At 38.8% G+C, this 18,869-nt stretch overlaps 1 protein-coding gene across 1 annotated transcript in view; it reads right to left on the reverse strand.

Annotated features, from left to right (window-relative positions):
• DAPK1 (death associated protein kinase 1) overlaps positions 1-18,869 on the reverse strand; it is a 128,959-nt gene that overhangs the window by 7,097 nt on the left and 102,993 nt on the right. Inside the window, exons 19-23 of the mRNA XM_065406990.1 lie at positions 17,646-17,723; positions 11,415-11,637; positions 5,216-5,404; positions 3,770-3,967; positions 1,188-1,326 (exon numbers count right to left, since the gene is read on the reverse strand). Coding sequence (XP_065263062.1) covers positions 1,188-1,326; positions 3,770-3,967; positions 5,216-5,404; positions 11,415-11,637; positions 17,646-17,723 — 827 coding nt within the window. The remainder of the gene's footprint in view (positions 1-1,187; positions 1,327-3,769; positions 3,968-5,215; positions 5,405-11,414; positions 11,638-17,645; positions 17,724-18,869) is intronic.

Raw genomic sequence — 18,869 nt, forward strand, 5'->3', positions numbered from 1 at the left:
TATTAATTTCTAGTCTCAAACCAAATTTTATTTTAATTTACTCAACTGTAAATTTGTTTTAAATTGTGTAACAATTTTTTCTTTCGCTTTAAGGGAATCATGACAAATGGAATGAAGAAGAATAGTAAAAAGTTAAATACTGAATATGATGCACAATACTAAAAGCAAAACATAGTATATTAGTAACTAATATTTTATTCAAGATAAACAGAATTGTTGAAAGTAAAAGTTACTCTTTCATGTAAGCACTGGAAAAGAGGCCTTCACATATATTATATAAAGGGAATTACAGCAGAGTCAAGTAGACATACTGGCTATATGTTCTGCTATAAAAGTTACAGCAATTATTTGTTTTTAATGAGTTCAGCTCACTTGGTGGTTCTTATCTGAAATACTTCCACATTTATATTTGCTTTTACAAGCATAGCAATGAGATATATTTATTGACAGAAACTCCAAGGATTATACACAGGTATTTATTGTTCAATTTCAGTAGATCAGGATATTCCCCTAACACAGTAATACTAGAAATCTGGGAGATATAGTTCTAGACTGTTTCCTTACATCCTCTTCCTAACATACCCTACTCAGAAGACCTGAATGGTTCCCCATACCATGGTATTGCTGTGAATTGTGTATAGTTTGTCTTGGAAGACTAGTCTGTGAAAATAGCTAATTCTGAAAACCAGCGCTATTCTCTCTGCAATTCATAGTGGTTGGCATTAGGACTTTCCAACATCTAGAGAGACTTGTTGGTTCATTTTCTTTTTCATTCATATTGCCATGCAGCTCTTTAGAAAATTGTATATACAATACATCTGTGTGATTTATTTTTGTATACTAGATATCTTAATCATAATTTAAAGGATGAAACTCCATTGTGTCTGGGTATTGGAGCATTGATAAATAAAGTCACCTACAATACTTAAACATAAAGGTGTGAGACAACCTACTCATTTTAAAACCATCAAGTGTTTTCCATTTTTGCACAAAACTATACTGCAAGACCATTTTCAATATAAAGCAGCAACCAAAGCAAAGTACTGGATTTTCTTTGCTCCCACACAGATCAATGAATGTTATTTTGTAAATAATACTGAACACCTCAAATCAACCACCAGCTTTGGCATTTCCACATTTTAATATTGTATTTAAATTTAAAAAAAATGCATTGCTCCTCTTCTCACCTGTTTCTGATTTCTTTCAGCAATGACATGTCTTTGTCATATCCAAATTCTCCTCCAACAGGGCGAGGAAGGTTCACAATGTCAGCATGGGTGGCCACCAGGACAACATGCAATGGATTTTTCAGCCTTCCACCAAATGCTTCATGAGAAAGAAAAATACACACCCAGAGTACAACAATTTCAGGAAAAGTGCTCTTACTGTACCATGAGGCAGAGATGAATTTTATGTTCCTGACATACTGGTCGCTTGTGTGAGTACACTTGCCAGCTTAAAAACAATCTACACACTTGTGTAATTTAAGGACTGTTTGGTTGATGTGATTTTGTTTATAGCCCATAAATATGGATGGCTTGCCCTTTCAAATAATGTTAAAAATACTAATACTATATGGCTTTATTTCTTTTCTTTTAACGTGATAACTATCACCAACAACACTAACAAATCAGCTACAAACTATTAAACCATTTTGGGAATGACAACTACTTGCAAAGATTCTTGGTAATTCTTTGGATGGTCTTTAGTACTACAGGATGCGAGTTAGATGATTGTAAGCAGAACACAAATGATCTACAACATTCATACTGTGGTATGAATGCAATTGTACAGTACTTACACAAACAATGAACTCTCATTTAGGTGAGAGTTAAGTAGGAAAGCCTGGGAGATACCATGAAAAGAATGAGAAAAAGAGAAAGATACAAATGGCATATGAATGAGGTGATAGTACATAACACACATTTATACAGCCTGTTCTCTAATATACTATCCAGAAAACTTGGTCAAGTTTTACAAAATGTGTCATATTCTGTGGTCTTTACCTCATCCTGGCAAAGCCTCAATTAACTTCAACAGTTTTGCCTGAGTGAAGACTGAATAAAGTCTCCAGAATTTGATCCATTATGCTTAAGCCACACAAAAATACCCTTTTATATGTCTAGTGATTCAAAATCAGTGTTCTGTGGCCTGCGAAGCAGTGTACTATAATGCAGCCGGCACTCTGTTTTCTGGCTTTTTATGAAGGACCTAGTGGAATTGGCTAGGAAACTATTCCAAAGCTTTAAGATTTCTGTTAATACACTTTGTTAGGATAGTATACTAATACACTTTGTTAGGATAGTTGAAGGATTTCTTATAAACTATTAGCAGCAAGGTCAAGTTGAACAACTTTATTAGTTACTTTACTATAGTTGAACTGACATAACTATTTAAATATTGCTAATCATTTTGCAAGAAGAACTGACAAAGTTTAGTTCTATATTTGTCTGAATCAAATTTGGATTCTAGCAACTGCAGAAATATTAAATAAAATAACTTAAAGCTTCAGTATTAATTTTTGGCAAACTCCTGAGTCATTATTTTCTCTGTTATACAACTACTTGCATACCAGCTGAATCTGGCATGCCTTATTTTTAACTTTTTTTTTTTTTTTTTTTTTTAAACAACTCAAAATAAAACTGAAAGGCATGTGTGTGTCTGAACTGGAGGAAGTCAAACTAACATAGACCTGTACTGAGTTCATAAATAAGGAATATAGAATATCACCTGGGCTCTGATATAATGCATTTAATATTAGCCAAAATATCAGTAGGACACAGGGAACATTCAGCTCTAAATAAATATTTTGATATGCCTGCCAGGTGATTACACAGTGATTTTATCACTTCATGGGTTTTCTTTTTCCATACATGTCTAATCGTATCCACTGGCTTGAACAGAGTTTTGGTTGATGAAGCCAAGACAGATCCCTGAGCTTGGTTCTTCCATCAAACTGTCAGGGGGCGTGGATGAATGCTCCACTGCAATAAAAGCTAAATAAATTGGTATAAACCAAGAATAGGTGACCTTAATCTTTTTTAAAAATATAGTGATTAAGTAAATTGGTTGGACTTGCAAGCAATTCCAAACAGCATAACCAGCTAGAGTATTAAACCAGAGATCTCATTTAAAAACTGAACGAAGCCTTAGCAGATGTCAAGCAAAATTCACTACAAATATTGGGCTCCATCCACACCAAGACTTAAAAGGAGTTAAACTCATTTAAAGTCTAAATATAGTTCCAGCTAAACAGATCTGAGCAGCACATGCAGAAAGTCAGCAGAGTTTTAAAACACAATTCTAACATGATTTAGACCCATCCACACTGGCCTACCCAGCTAGTGCTGGAAGCCAATTTAGCTGGGGTTGGGTTTAAACAGAATTTAAGCAATGTTTCCAAACTTGGTTTAAAGACCCAGTGTACTTGGAGCCTGTATGTAGACAGACAGTACACAAGAATGTCAAAGTAGTTCTTTGATATGAAAACTTCAATTTAAGTGGTTAGGGAGAAATTCAGGAACCACGCAAGGCTCTCCACGCTATTTAAGCACAACCTAAACAATTTTAGGTAGGGTTAAGTGCCTATGGCCCTATTTAGACCCTCTGCTGTGAGGGAGAAGTTCACCTCTGTACTGAACTTTGTTTAAAGTTGATTTCAATAAGATGCAGGACAATGAACACACAACAGGACTCAACAAAGTTACAGGGAAACACAAAGTTTTTTCTTTCCTCCACAGAAGGCATCTAGACACATAGCATGGCATACCTATGGGTTCCTCAACTGGGACCAGTGATTTCAGGAAATTAAGCCAAAAGGTCACTTGGTTTAACTGGATTTCATAAGGTTCTTCAAGACTGAAAAGCACGATATGAATTGCGGTGGGATCATTTGCAGCAAAATAATCATAACAGCAGAAATATACAGGATTCCCAGAGAATTCCCACACGCTGAAATCACCAATTCCTGTAAAAGGGGACAAAGTGATAAACAGGTCAAACTTCTTTAAAGAGCTCTGTTCTTTTAATATTGGAGGCAAAGTTTTTCCAGGGCTGACATCTGGAAACCAAATGTAAGTGTCCAGGAGTCTTAGACACCATGCATTACAGATTAAATGAGCCCTGGCTTTGTACAGAAATGATGGATATTAAATCCTTCAGAAAACAAAACAGAGCACTAGACAACATTACAGAAATAACAGCTGCCGTTCCTTCTCTTGCCCCTGAAAATGCAACTAAACATTTCTCCAATTACTTCTTTGTGATGTATGGTATCTGGTGTCAAAAACATAAGATACAAGGTTATTCAGAAAACATTCCATTTTGGTTTATAAAATTGAAACTACTGCCAAATCAGAGTGGGCTTTAAGAATCACCTCTTACTCCTAATTACCACTTAAGAACACTAGCCATGGTGTGCTGTTTTCTGTCATCTATTTTTGCTGTAGATGAAAGATGTATTAGCTTCTCACAGTCTCTCTCTTAATCTGGCTGAAAGCATATGCACTTGTACCATCTTTACTTAGTAATGATTTTATAAAGTAATAAAATGATTTTATAAATACTCTAGAAAAAATAAAAAATTTGAAGCATCAACTATGCTATGAACCTTTACAATGGAATAGTTTCTACTGACAGTCTGCAGTATAGCTCTACTACATTTTAGAAACTAAATCTGTTACATGATTGTGCTGAAAGAGAATAACTGCACTAATAACAAGTGTTGATTATGTGTCAAGTTGCTCATCACACATGGCAAATGTTTTACAGTATGTTGCATTTATAAATATATTCCCCGACCCAAGATTAAAAGCTTAAGCCCCATTTAACCCTGGAACAATTGATATGGTCTTTGTGGCAAGGACCAGGTCTAATGACTATGCACCCACAAAGCACCATGCACACTTATGATGACATACAAGTAATAAAGGTTCACTCCTGGTCCAAGACCCTTTGTGACGAGTGGTTAAAAAAAAAAAAAAAGTACCTATAAATGATACACAAACCAGTCAATGTATGTGGTGCCTTTATAATGTATTTAACTTCACAGGGCTTTATGTAGGTTTAATCTCTGTTTTAAAAAGATACGCACATTGAACTAGTGGATGTGTTCAGGGTAATGCTTAAAGTAGATTTCAAATTCAAATATTTAAAACAAGTAAAGCCAATGTCAGTCACATAGAATTAATACACATTAATTCAATTAATTCATTACCATTCAAGTAGGCATTTTGAATGTCAATGGCCTTCGTAGACTGGTCATCTGCAGAGCAGTGAGAATGGTGAGATGGTGAAACGAATACTTCTAGCACCCCTTTGGTAAGGCCTGGCTCAAACATCATGCTTCGACTTCTCACGCTAACATTTTCACAACCAGGGTAAAGATTTGTAATGCTCACTGAAACTGAGTCATGAAAAAGAATATTACAAACCATGAAGAGTTTATAAACAGATAATTTCAAAATAACGTGCTGGGCATAAAATTTGATTTAAAAAGATCTGTTCTTCAAACAGAGGTACCCAGGTAGCTGTGAACAATATTTGTGCCCAAGATTCAGAACCAGAAAATACCTCTCACTAGAGCTGATTCGGTACCTTAGAATACCCTGTCTTGGCAAAATGGCTTTCTGAGGGCAGGTCTACACTAACCCCGCAATTCGAACTAAGGTACGCAACTTCAGCTACGTGAATAACGTAGCTGAAGTTCGAAGTACCTTAGTTCGAACTTACCTCCGTCCAGACGCGGCAGGCAGGCTCCCCCGTCGACTTCGCGTACTCCTCTCGTCGAGCTGGAGTACTGCAGTCGACGGCGAGCACTTCCGGGTTCGACTTATCGCGTCCAGACAAGACGCGATAAGTCGAACCCAGAAGTTCGATTTGCTTGCCGCCGAACTACCGGGTAAGTGTAGACCTACCCTGAGAGATTGAATTATGCATAATAGGCTTTAAAAGAAAGGGGATGAGAGAGGCAGAGAGAGGAGAGAAAAGGAAGAGGAAGATACTGAGAACCATGGAAGTGTAAGAAAGCAAGCACACAAAGAGGTGGAAACAAGGAAGACAGAAAGGAAGAGAACAGAGGTAAAGTATAATGTGTCTGATTAACATTGTTCAACAGACCTTCCCCAGTTTCTCTCTGTGCTGAGATTTCCCCCCAAGTTAGAGACATGTTCAGGTTTTCAATAACTGTTAGACAATTTCTAATGTGCTTGGTCTCTAGAATACCCACAGGTTGGGCAGGTATTTTAGTTTCTATATTACCCAATGATAAAGTAATTATGTGCTAGAGGTAAGGTTTAATGGTGTGAAAGGGCAAATTCTAGGTTCCCCTTATAGCACTGTTAGCCCCTAAAAGACACACAGGTGGGGTCAAAATAATGGAAGTGACAGAACACAGTTTGTGAAAATGAGGGTTCATCTGTTAGGGCTTGTCTATACACAAAAGTTGTATTGCTTTAATTTGGCATTATTAAAAGCACTACAACTCCCTCATGTGGACATATTTATAGCTGTATAAAGGTGCTTTATATTGGTATAGCTATTCCTGTACAGCTATAATCTATACCTGTATAACTTTATACTGATATAAAACGGCATCTACAGTGGGGATTGTATGGCCTAACTATTTTGATTAAAAAAAAAAAAAAATCACCCCCCTCCCCTAGTTATAGGGATACAAAATCTCTGTGTAAAGCAAGTTAGATTCTGAAAGATCAGAAAGAGAAAGACAATCACACAGTAGTCTCTATTATCAGCCATCCCCCTCTATCAGACAAATCAAAGAATTCTTCATCCCTTCACCAGATATTGAAGTTACCATTATGATATACATATTTTAATATGGAAACAAGTTGTGTGTGTGAGACAACTCAGCAGTGTAAGTATCACTATACATTTGTCACTTATATATAGATTTTCAGAGTGTTCATGTAAATACTTGATAAACACAAGCTTTTAATGAGTTATATAACAAATACATAATCAGATGCACATTATAGTGTTAAACTACTTTAAGCATCCATCAGTTCATGAGGCTTTTTTCCTACCTCAAATATTAGCAGTAACAACAATGTACATTTATTTAATACTGTTCAACCAAAAAAACCAAACCAAACCAAAAAAACCCCCAGGACTCTAAAAGTGCTTAAAAGACTGAGCATAGATTAAAATGAAAATGTTAGCACAAATTATTTTTTGTGTATAAAGTCAGGAAATTCATATTTATTTTTTTTACAGTAATTATAAGCTTACTTCTTTTTGCATACAGTATTATGTATTGCTATAAGTGGTGCTCATCTGATGCCTTATACAGCATGTGCATGTGTGTATATCACACACACACACACACACACACACACACACACACACTGTATTAGGCATCAAATGAGCAGCACTTAATGTAATTAATGCTAAAAGTGACCATAATGTAATTAAATTGAACATTCTTGTAGAAGGGAAAACCACAGTAGCATTTAACTTCAAAAAGTGGAACTACATAAAAATTAGGAAGCTGATTACATGGAAATTAAAAGGAATAGTCACAATAGTGAAATGCCTGCAAGCTGCATGGAAACTATTTAAAAACACCATAATATAGACAAACTAAATGTATACCCCAAATAAAAAAAAATCCCTGTAAGACAACCAAAAAGCCACCACGGCTAAACAGCAAAGTAAAAGAGGTGATTAGAAGCAAAAAGACATCCTTCAAAATCTGGAAGTCAAATCCTGCTGAGGAAAATTGAAAGGAGCATAAACTCTGGCAAATCAAGTATAATTACGTAAACCAAAAAAGAATTTGAAGAGCAACTAGCAAAAGACACTATAAAAAACTAAAGCAAAAATGTTTTAAAATACATCAGAAGCAGAAAGCCTGCCAAACAATCAGTGGGGCCACTAGAATCAGTGTTTTTCAACCTTTTTTGGGCAAAGGCACACTTGTTTCATGAAAAAAATCACGAGGCACACCACCATTAGAAAATGTTAAAAAATTTAACTCTGTGCCTATATTGACTATATATAAAGTAATTCTCTTGAATAGGAATCAAATAAACACAAAGAAAGTATTTTATAATTACTTTATTATGAAATAGTAAGTAAACAGAAATATGAAAAATTATAAAATACTTTATTCAGTGCGCAACCTGGGCCTGTTTGGCTGAACACAAAGCTGATATTCTGAGCTATTTATAGTCCTTAACATCAGTGGTGGGATTCAAAAATTTTAGTAACCAGTTCCGACATTCAAGCATGGTTTAATATTTTTTTCCCACGGCACACCAGGCAACATCTCGCGGCACACTAGTGTGCCGCGGAACAGTGGTTGAAAAACACTGCACTAGATGACTGAGGTGCTAAAGGAGCACACAAGGACAATAAGGCCATTGCAGAAAAGCTAAATGAATTCTTTGCATTGGTCTTCACTGCAGAGGAGGTTAGGGAGATTCCAAAACCTGAGCCATTCTTTTTAGGTGACAAATCTGAGTAACTGTCCCAGATTGAGATATCAGTAGAGGAGGTTTTGGAACAAATTGATAAATTAAACAATAATAAGTCACCAGGACCAGATGGTATTCACCCAAGAGTTCTGAAGGAACTCACACTTGAAATTGCAGAACTGTGGTATGTAACCTATCACTTAAATCAGCCTCAGTACCATATGACTAAAGGGTAGCTAATGTAACACCCTATTTAAAAAAAAACAGCTCCAGAGGCAAACCTGGCAATTACATACCAGTAAGCCTAATTTTAGTACCAGGCAAACCGGTTGAAACTATAGTAAAGAACAGAATTATCAGACACATGGATGAACACGATGTTTGGGAAGTATCAGCATAGCTTTTGTAAAGGGAAATCTACTAGAATTCTTTGAGGGGGTCAACAAGCATATGGACAAGGGTGATCCATTTGATACAATGTAATTCGACTTTCAGAGAGCCTTTGACAAAGTCCCACACCAAGGCTGAAAAGTAAGCAGTCATGGCATAAGAGGGAAGGTATCTCATGGATCAGTAACTGCTTAAAAGATAGGAAACAAAAGGTAGGAATAAATGGTCAGTTTTCACAATGGAGGAAGATAAATAGTGCACCCCTCCCCCAAGATTTGTACTGGGACCTGTGCTGTTCAACATATTCATAAATTATCTGGAAAAGGTGGTGAACAGTGAGGTGGCAAAGTTTGAAGATAGTTAAGTCCAAAGCTGACTGTAAAGAGTTACAAAGGGATCTCACAAAACTGGGTGAGTGGGCAACAAAATGGTAAATGAAATTCAGTGTTGATAAGTGAAAAGTAATGTACTTTGGAAAACATAATCCCAACTATACATACAAAAATGATGGGATCTAAATGAATTGTCATCACTCAAGAAAGATTTTGGACTCACTGTGTATCAGTCTCTGAAAACATCCACCCCCCCCCCCCCAACCCCACATTGCTAACAGACTGTTAGGAACCATTAGGGAAGGGATAGATGATAAACCCAAAAATATCATAATGCCACTACATTAATCCATGGTATGGCCACCTCTTAAATACTGCATGCAGTTCAGCTTGTCCCATTTCAAAAAGATAGATTAGAATTGGAAAAAGTACAGAGAAGGGCAACAAAAATGATTGGGGTATGGAACAGTTTCCATATGAGGCGAGATTAAAAAGACTGGGACTGTTTAGCTTATAAAAGAGATGACTAAGGGTCTATAAAATCATGAATGGTGTGGGGGAAGTGTTACTCACCACTTTACATAACACAAGAACTAGGGGTCAACCCAATGAAATTAATATGCTGGTTTAAAACAAACATAAGGAAGTGCTTCTTAATGTAACACACAGTCAACCTGTGGAACTTGTTGTCAGGGGACGCTGTGAAGGCCAAAAGTAGAACTGGGTTCAAAAAAGAATTCGATAAGTTCATGTAGGATAGGACCAGCAACGGCTATTAGCTAAAATGGTAATGGATGGAACCCCATGCGCTGTCTGCCAGAAGCTGGGACTGGACGAGAGGGGATGGATCACTCGATAATAGCCCTATTCCGTTCTTTTCCTCTGAAGCACCTGGCACTGTCCACTGTCAGAAGACAGAATACTAGGCTAGATGGACTACTGGTCTGACCAAGAAAGGTCATTCTTAGGTTTTTAATTAAGGCAATACTGTGTACATAATACTGTATATAAAATGAAGCAATTTCTTCCAGAACTGGGGTAGTTTAAAAAAAAAAAAAGTAAAAATATTTTTCCTTACTTCATATGTTTACATGGGACTGAGTTTTTGTATGCAGTAGCCTGTGGTGATATGTTCAAAAAATCCTAGGCCCGTATCTCTCTTGTTCATATGACTGTGTCTGATCTTGAAAACCTATTCCCACTGGTTTCTAACATTTTTAAAAAAGTAAAGACAAAAAACCCCAACCCCCTTCTTCCTGTGCTAGCTCCAGTAGATACACGCTTGTATTTCTTGATACATAGTTTAATCTCCTTGTGCAAGGGCCTATAAATTGAGATTAATGGAACAGAGAATTTCTTATCTATTTCCGTTCCACTCTCATTAAGTAATTCCTGTGTAATATGTGAAAGCCTCTTTCAGTGATTCATTGACCATTCATATTATATCTTTGTGCCAGAAACCTTTTGGCCTGTTCTTTCACCAGAGTTCCTATCCTCAGAATAAATCGACTGAAGGCTGAGCAAAGATGAAAGCTGTTACTATATACCAGTACTTTTTCCTAACATGTTCAGGTATTACCTAAAAATTATGATAAGTGATCAACACATACTTATTTATGATTACGCAATTAATTATGAACCAACTTAAAAACAAAGCTTATCTAATAGATAAAATAACACTTCTACAGGATCCTTTCATCCAAGAACCTCAAAAAGCTTAACCCCCAACAACCTCCCACACGCAATACCTCTTTGTTAGATGAAAGATAAACAGGGATGAATTCACTTATTACTTTAGTACAGCCACTTCTAGGGTAGAATGCAGCAGTTGTTGAATATCACACAAACAGTTTAGGACTGGAAGTAGATAGTATCATATTCTACTGAAAATGTTTGTTGGCCAGAGATGACCAATTACTTTTTGCCAAAAAATAGAATTTGTTCAGAACACAGATTTAACACCTTTACATTTGCAAAAAAGTTCCAGAATACTTGTGACAAGTAGTCAGGTCCTCTACTGATGCAATAAAAGTTTCTCTGGCTAATCTTGTATCTTTCACACCCACTGTTTCATCCTCCTGCCCAGGCACCAACAATAAAAACCATTTCTCTGCTTTGATTTCCTAAGACCCATTCTCCTAATCTTTACTTTTAGAGATCAAGCCAACAGGGCTTCACATATAGTTATAAGCACTAAGATAGAAATAATTATTCTCTTACTTTAAATGCTATAAAACCAGAAGCCTTAAAGTGATACCTGATGGTTTGGTAGACAAGGGTGAAGGTGGGAATCTGGTTGAGTTTGTGGAGGAAAGCCTTGGTCGTCGTCTTCTAAAAAAGCTCCTTATTAGACCACACTTGAGAGATTCCACAAGAGTAGTTTTCCCAGATCCTGAGTGTCCAAACAGCTTAAGTTTTATTCTTGGCTGTGGGTTTTGAGTAGGTCTAAGTTGTTGAATAAAAAGTCCTCTATGTGTATCCTAAATCAAACAAAATGCAGAAATTAGATCCACTACAATGCAGAAAAATATCCCAATAAGAAGCCTAAAAGCTGCATTTTCAGCTTAAGCATAGTTTGAAAATACTCTGGGATACATTGTCCTGAACAAAGTGTATTGGAGGGATTTAGCAATGTGCCTCTTTATGTTCTGGATCAATTTATTTGCTATCCTTAAAATGGACATGAATAGAAGAGACCCAACATGCTTGATCAGCACTAACTTCAGCTGTTCTAGAACAAGCAGAATTATTTTTGAGCATTACTGAAAAATACAAACTTGCAACAATTTAATTCAAATAAAACTGGGTGAAAGGCACTTGAAAGTTTTTATTTAAGTCACATAATTCAGATAGCATTGTTAATATGGAACAGCAGTGTAAAGTACTGTGCTACTTTCTGGGGACAGAAGCAAGTTTTAAAGTACCTCATTCTCTTGAAACTTCATTACCCACATTCTTTTTTTTTTTTTTTTTTTTTGCGCAAAGGGAGGTATAAAAAAAGATATTCACTCTGTTATTTTGTTATAAAGTTAGGGGGCAGTAGGAGGCAAAGAAAGGCAGGGAGGTGAAACACTGCACTTTGTTCCTGCTGCATCAAAATAAATCCCAGGAACCGGCAGTAAAATGTGGCTTAGCTATTACATGAAGAGAGGAAACTAAAAAAATGAGTCCAACCACCAGAATTTAAAGTCAAGGTTGAAATGCAGAAATCTGGCAATTTTTCAAATTAATACCCCTAGAACTGTTCAGAAGAAAATAGATTCCAATAAGCCCTGATTATATCTATAGTTTTTGATGCAACATCACTGCAGTGGAATCATTTTGCCCCAAATATTGAGAGGAAGGGTAGAGGGGAAACCAAGGACCACAGGCCACATCTACACTACAGGGACTATAGCGGCACAGCTACTGCGCTGTGGCTATGCTGGCATAATCCTGTGGTGCAGACAGCCTATAGCCATTGCTGTAAGGACACCGCCTCCCCAAGCGATGGAGCTTTCTTCCATTGACCTAGCTCCCTCTACACTGGCAGAGGCTGTGGCACTCAAGAGAGTGTGGATTTTTCACATCAGTGAGTGCCAGAGCTACGTTGACCTAAATTTTACATGTAGATCAGGCCTCAGTGGGTACATCTACACAGCAAAAAACCTCCCACAACAGTGAGATTCAGAGCCTAGATCTACAGATCTGGGCTCACACTAGGGCATTAAAACTAGTAGTGTAGATGTTCCCACTTAGGCTGGAGCTCACACTTTGAAACCTGGAGAGGGGAATGGGCCTCAGAGGGAACATCTACACCGCTATTTTTAGTGCTGTAGCACAAGCCTGAGGCTAGGTCTACACTACAGCGGGGGGTCGACCTAAGATACGCCACTTCAGCTACGTGAATAGCGTAGCTGAAGTGGCGTATTTTAGGTCGACTTACCTGGCTGTGAGGACGGCGGCAAGTCGACCGCTGCCGCGCCGCCGTCGACTCCGCTACCGCCTCTTGCCGCGGTGGATTTCCGGAGTCGACGGCAGAGCCATCAGGGATCGATTTTATCGCGTCTTCACTAGACGCGATAAGTCGATCCCCGATAGACCGATTGCTACCCGCCGATCCGGTGGGTAGTGAAGACGTGCCCTGAGTCTGCAGAACAGGGTTAAGACTTGATGCCACAGGTCTTTTATTATTATTATTTTTCTTTTTTGCAGCATAGAGACAGTGTCCTTGATTCTTCACCCACAAGGCTTGGTAATAGTACTGTGACCTGCGTAGACCCTTTAAGGATATATATTTGCAATACAATACAATTGTGTGTATAAGTTTTTAAGTATTATTTCCCCAAGACAGTTCTTTTCTCTCTCATTTTGCATTCCTCTTTTCCCTTTTTTCTTTCAGTACCCTCATTTCTTTCCTGTTTTCCTTCCTCCCCCCACTTTCAAAAAGTCTCAAATCCCATTTATGCTCATTCTTTTCTTCCCCTTCCTCCCTAGAAAGCTTTCATTTTTGCCTCCCTCTCTCCTCTCACCCCTGCACACATTTCAATATCCGCTTCTCCTCCCTGGAAGACTCATAGACTCATAGACTTTAAGGTCAGAAGGGACCAATATGGTCATCTAGTCTGACCTCCCGCATGATGCAGGCCACAAAAGCTGACCCACCCACTTTCCCTTGAAATCTTTATATTAAGTCGCAGAGAATCCTCCAGCCTGCGACCCCTGCCCTATGCTGCGGAGGAAGGCGAAAAACCTCCAGGGCCTCTGCCAATCTACCCTGGAGGAAAATTCCTTCCCGACCCCAAATATGGCGATCAGTAGAACCCCGAGCATACAGGCAAGATTATACAGCCGGACCCTCATTTTACCAGCGCTGGCACGTTAATGCTTAATTGACTAAAATCACGTTATCCCATCAAACCATTCCCTCCATAAACTTATCTAGCCTAATCTTGAAGCCAGAGAGGTCTTTCGCCCCCACCGTTTCCCTCGGAAGGCTGTTCCAAAATTTCACCCCTCTGACGGTTAGAAACCTTCGTCTAATTTCAAGCCTAAACTTCCCCACGGCCAGTTTATATCCATTTGTTCTCGTGTCCACATTAGTACTGAGCTGAAATAATTCCTCTCCCTCCTTGGTATTTATCCCTTTGATATATTTAAAGAGAGCAATCATATCCCCCCTCAGCCTTCTTTTGGTTAGGCTAAACAAACCGAGCTCCTCGAGTCTCCTTTCATAGGAAAGGTTTTCCATTCCTCGGATCATCCTAGTGGCCCTTCTCTGTACCCGTTCCAGTTTGAGTTCATCCTTTTTAAACATAGGAGACCAGAACTGCACACAGTACTCCAAATGAGGTCTCACCAGCGCCTTGTATAACGGAAGCAGCACCTCCCTGACCCTACTAGAAATACCTCGCCTAACGCATCCCAAGATCGCATTAGCTTTTTTCACAGCCACGTCACATTGCCGACTCATAGTCATCCTGCGATCAACCAGGACTCCTAGGTCCTTCTCCTCCTCCGTCACTTCCAACCGATGCGTCCCCAGCTTATAACTAAAATTCTTGTTAGTCATCCCTAAATGCATCACCTTACACTTCTCACTATTAAATCTCATCCTACTATTACTACTCCAATTTACAAGGTCATCCAAGTCTCACTGCAGAATATCCCGATCCTTCTCCGAATTGGCAATACCTCCCAACTTTGTGTCATCCGCAAACTTTATCAGCCCACTCCTACATTCGGTTCCGAGGTCAGTAATGAATAGATTAAATAAAATCGGACCCAAAACCGAACCTTGAGGAACCCCACTGGTGACCTCCCTCCAACCTGACAGTTCACCTTTCAGTACTACCCGCTGCAGTCTCCCCTTTAACCAGTTCTTTATCCACGTCTGGATTTTCATATCGATCCCCATCTTTTCTAATTTAACCAATAATTCCTCATGCGGCACAGTATCAAACGCTTTACTAAAATCGAGGTATATTAGATCCACCGCATTTCCTTTATCTAGAAGGTCTGTTACTTTCTCAAAGAAGGAGATCAGGTTGGTTTGGCACGATCTGCCTTTTGTAAACCCATGTTGTAATTTGTCCCAATTGCCATTCACCTCAAGGTCCTTAACTACTTTCTCCTTCAAAATTTTTTCCAAGACCTTGCATACTACAGAAGTTAAACTAACAGGCCTGTAGTTACCCGGGTCACTTTTTTTCCCCTTCTTGAAAATAGGAACCACATTAGCTATTTTCCAGTCCAACGGTACCACCCCCGAGTTTACAGATTCATTAAAAATTATCGCTAAGGGGCTTGCAATTTCTCGCGCCAGTTCCTTCAATATTCTCGGATGAAGATCATCCGGTCCGCCCGATTTAGTCCCATTTAGCTGGTCAAGTTTGGCTTCCACCTCTGATACTGTAATGTCAATCGCCCCTCCTTTATTCCCCTCTGTCCTGCTCCCTCTATTCCTAAGCCCTTCATTAGCCTTATTAAAGACCGACGCAAAATATTCATTTAGATATTGTGCCATGCCTAGATTATCCTTAATCTCCACTCCATCTACATTCTTCAGCGGTCCCACTTCCTCTTTCTTTGTTTTCTTCCTATTTATATGGCTATAAAACCTCTTACTATTGGATTTAATTCCCCTCGCGAGGTCCAACTCTACACGGCTTTTGGCCTTTCTCACTGCATCCCTACATGCTCTGACCTCAATAAGGTAGGTTTCCTTGCTGATCTCTCCCCTCTTCCATTCTTTGTACGCTTTCTGTTTTTTCTTAATCGCCCCTTTGAGACGCCCGCTCATCCAGCTAGGTCTAATTCTCCTGCCTACTAACCGTTTTCCCTTTCTCGGGATACAGGCCTCGGACAGCTCGTGCAACTTCAGCTTGAAATGATCCCAGGAGTCATCTGCCTTTCGATCCCTAAGTATGTTAGCCCAATCCACTTCCCTAAGTAGTTGCCTTAATTTATTAAAGTTGGCCTTTTTGAAATTGTAAACCTTAGTCACAGTTTTATTTCTGCTAATCCTTCCATTTAGTTTAAACCGAATTAGCTCATGGTCACTCGAGCTAAGGTTGTCCCCTACAACCATTTCCTCAACGAGGTCCTCACTACTCACCAGCACCAAATCTAAAATGGCATCTCCCCTTGTCGGTTCAGTTACTACTTGATGAAGGAATTCATCTGCTAGCACGTCTAGGAACATCTGAGCCCTATTATTGTTACTAGCATTTGTTCCCCAATCTATATCTGGGAAGTTAAAGTCCCCCATGATTACACAGCTCTTATTAGAGCTGTGACATGGGAGTCTTCCTCCCTGTGCAAGCTCTGACCACCGTGCATCCAGTTCCTCCTCCCCAACTGGGAAATCTCACTCTCAACAATCACCACCTACAGCGCTCTCTGTCTCCTCCCACTCACACACCCAACAGCTTCCATAGATCTAGCTACCTTCCATTACTGTACGCAGCACCTATACTATAGGGCTATGACGCTATAGTCCCTGTAACGCAGACATGGCCTAACTTACCCATTACCTCATGTATCTCCATTCCTATGCTGTTAAAGATCCATGGTGGTGGGGGAGGAGGGAGAACCACCATAACCCTTTTCCTTCTCCCTCCTGCTAGCTACAGGAGCTGGGGCCAACTAATCGGTCCTCTTCTTCCCAGCTGGCAGCAAGGAGCAACTCAGACAAAGCTGCTGTGCAGCTTTTCCTACAGTCTGAGTGCAGCTCTTGCCCTTGCACTGCTCCCATTTAACAGCTGAGCACAGGAGAGTGAACAGGGAGCAGCTGAGCCTTCCCCATCCAAAAAAGGCCATTTAGGGGGGTGGAGAGAGAAATGCAGAAAGGTGGAGTGAGAAAGGAACTGTTTTCCTCCCTCTTCTACCCCCACTGGAAGTCAGGGGGACACATCCTCACAGTTATACCCGTGCTTCAGTGACTATGTAGGCTGAGCAATTAAAAAGACATGTCTATATCTTTAAGAAAAAGGAAATTAATACTAGAAGCAGTGTCTCCGATGAGAACCTCAACAGAAGTATTACATCTAATTTTGTTCCTCTTAGTCTGGCAGCCATTCATTAAATAGGATTGCTAGACTGCAGATTTAGGGTCCTATCTCATGAGATTCTGAGCACCCACATTTTCCCATGGGAAATCTCTGGGAGATAGGACCCTCAGACAATCATGAGATATGATCCCTTTATTTTTGTGTGCAATCTATGAGAAAAACAAAAAATAAAAAAAACGTACATACTCTCTTCTAGTACATCATAGCTATGTTGCAAATCAGCCAAATTGATTTTTTTTACCTAATTATTTCACCGAGCGGTTTTGTAAAGCTTTTTGACTGATGCTTTTGATGCAGGTTTTATTTTCTCATCATTTGTATTCAAAATGCTATCTCAAACTTTAAAGTACCAAGAACATCAGTCAACCCTCTCCCCACCCACAACCCCCCCCCCCCAAAACCCTCATGCATCCAAATAGATATCCATGCATTCCCACCTTTTTGAGCCTTGCAAGAAGACTGGCTACATGTTCATGCTGCTCTGTTCTAGCGAGGTCTTCTGCTGTTTTCCCATCCTGTTAAAGACAAGTTATTAAGTGCAATCACTTCCTTTTGTCTGCAACAGAAAAACATGTGCAGTGTAGCTCAGTTCTGCTCATGGCAGTAACAGAATAAAATCGCTGTCAGAAGCAAATGGATTAGAAAAAACAGCCAGGATTAACCCCTAAACTGTAACCCCCCTAGTTTGTTTAATCATCCAAAAAAAGATAAGAAAATTCAAAACAACCGCCTCTCTTTTGCAAAGTGGTATCTTGACATTACAGTAACAGGATGCTTTGGAGTCAGAGGCTTAGAGCAATGCCAGTACTCCCCTCTGAATGATCATTCTTCACTCTCCCATTTAAATATACAGGATGTTAGTGGATGGCAGAAATATCTAGATACATATTACAAACCACATACAGGTTTAAAAGGCCACCAGAAGGACATGCATCAGCATATTTATTGCTATGTAAAGCAGGTAAATTATGTTTATTAACATGTAAGCATTGACAGTGGTGAATTAGCTACTGGATCTAGGTTTTCAAAAAACAAACAGTGTATGTGGCTTGTGATTTAAATAGCTTCAGCAAGTTTTAAAGGAGAAGCAAAGCTGTCTTCAGCATTCTGCTCTTGACATTTAATTACCCATGTTTCATAGGTCAGCAGTTTAATATGAACTGAGTTGTAAGAAAAATTGCTTACTTTCTTTACTCTCTTAAGACTCTATTAATGGTACTACTTTTGTGCTGTGTTCGATGGCAAAACAATTTTTTATTTATGATTTGATTTAACTTTTTTTTTTTAAAAGACAATAACTTTGCCATGTTTACAAAAAATTGTTGGTAAATTAAATCTTTTGGGGTTTCACTCCTTATTCCCATCACATCCAGTTTTTTACGCCAAATCTGCATTGTCATAAGTAGCGCATAAGATGATTGACAAATTACGGCTTTCACATCCATAAATCTAAAATAAAATAAAGTTCACTGTATATGTGCATTTTCTTTGTTGAAATAAAATGTTCTTGTCTATGAAAAGTCAAGGTCTACTTACAGGAGACATTTTCAGGCTCCCATAACATTCAGTTTGAATACCACAACTTTAATAACTTCAGACAAGGTTGTTAGAGATTCAGGAATAGCAATGTATCACTATCAGGAAAAAGCAGGAATTGAAAC

This window comes from Emys orbicularis, chromosome 6 (genome assembly GCF_028017835.1).
Source record: "Emys orbicularis isolate rEmyOrb1 chromosome 6, rEmyOrb1.hap1, whole genome shotgun sequence".
Lineage (NCBI taxonomy): Eukaryota > Metazoa > Chordata > Testudines > Emydidae > Emys > Emys orbicularis.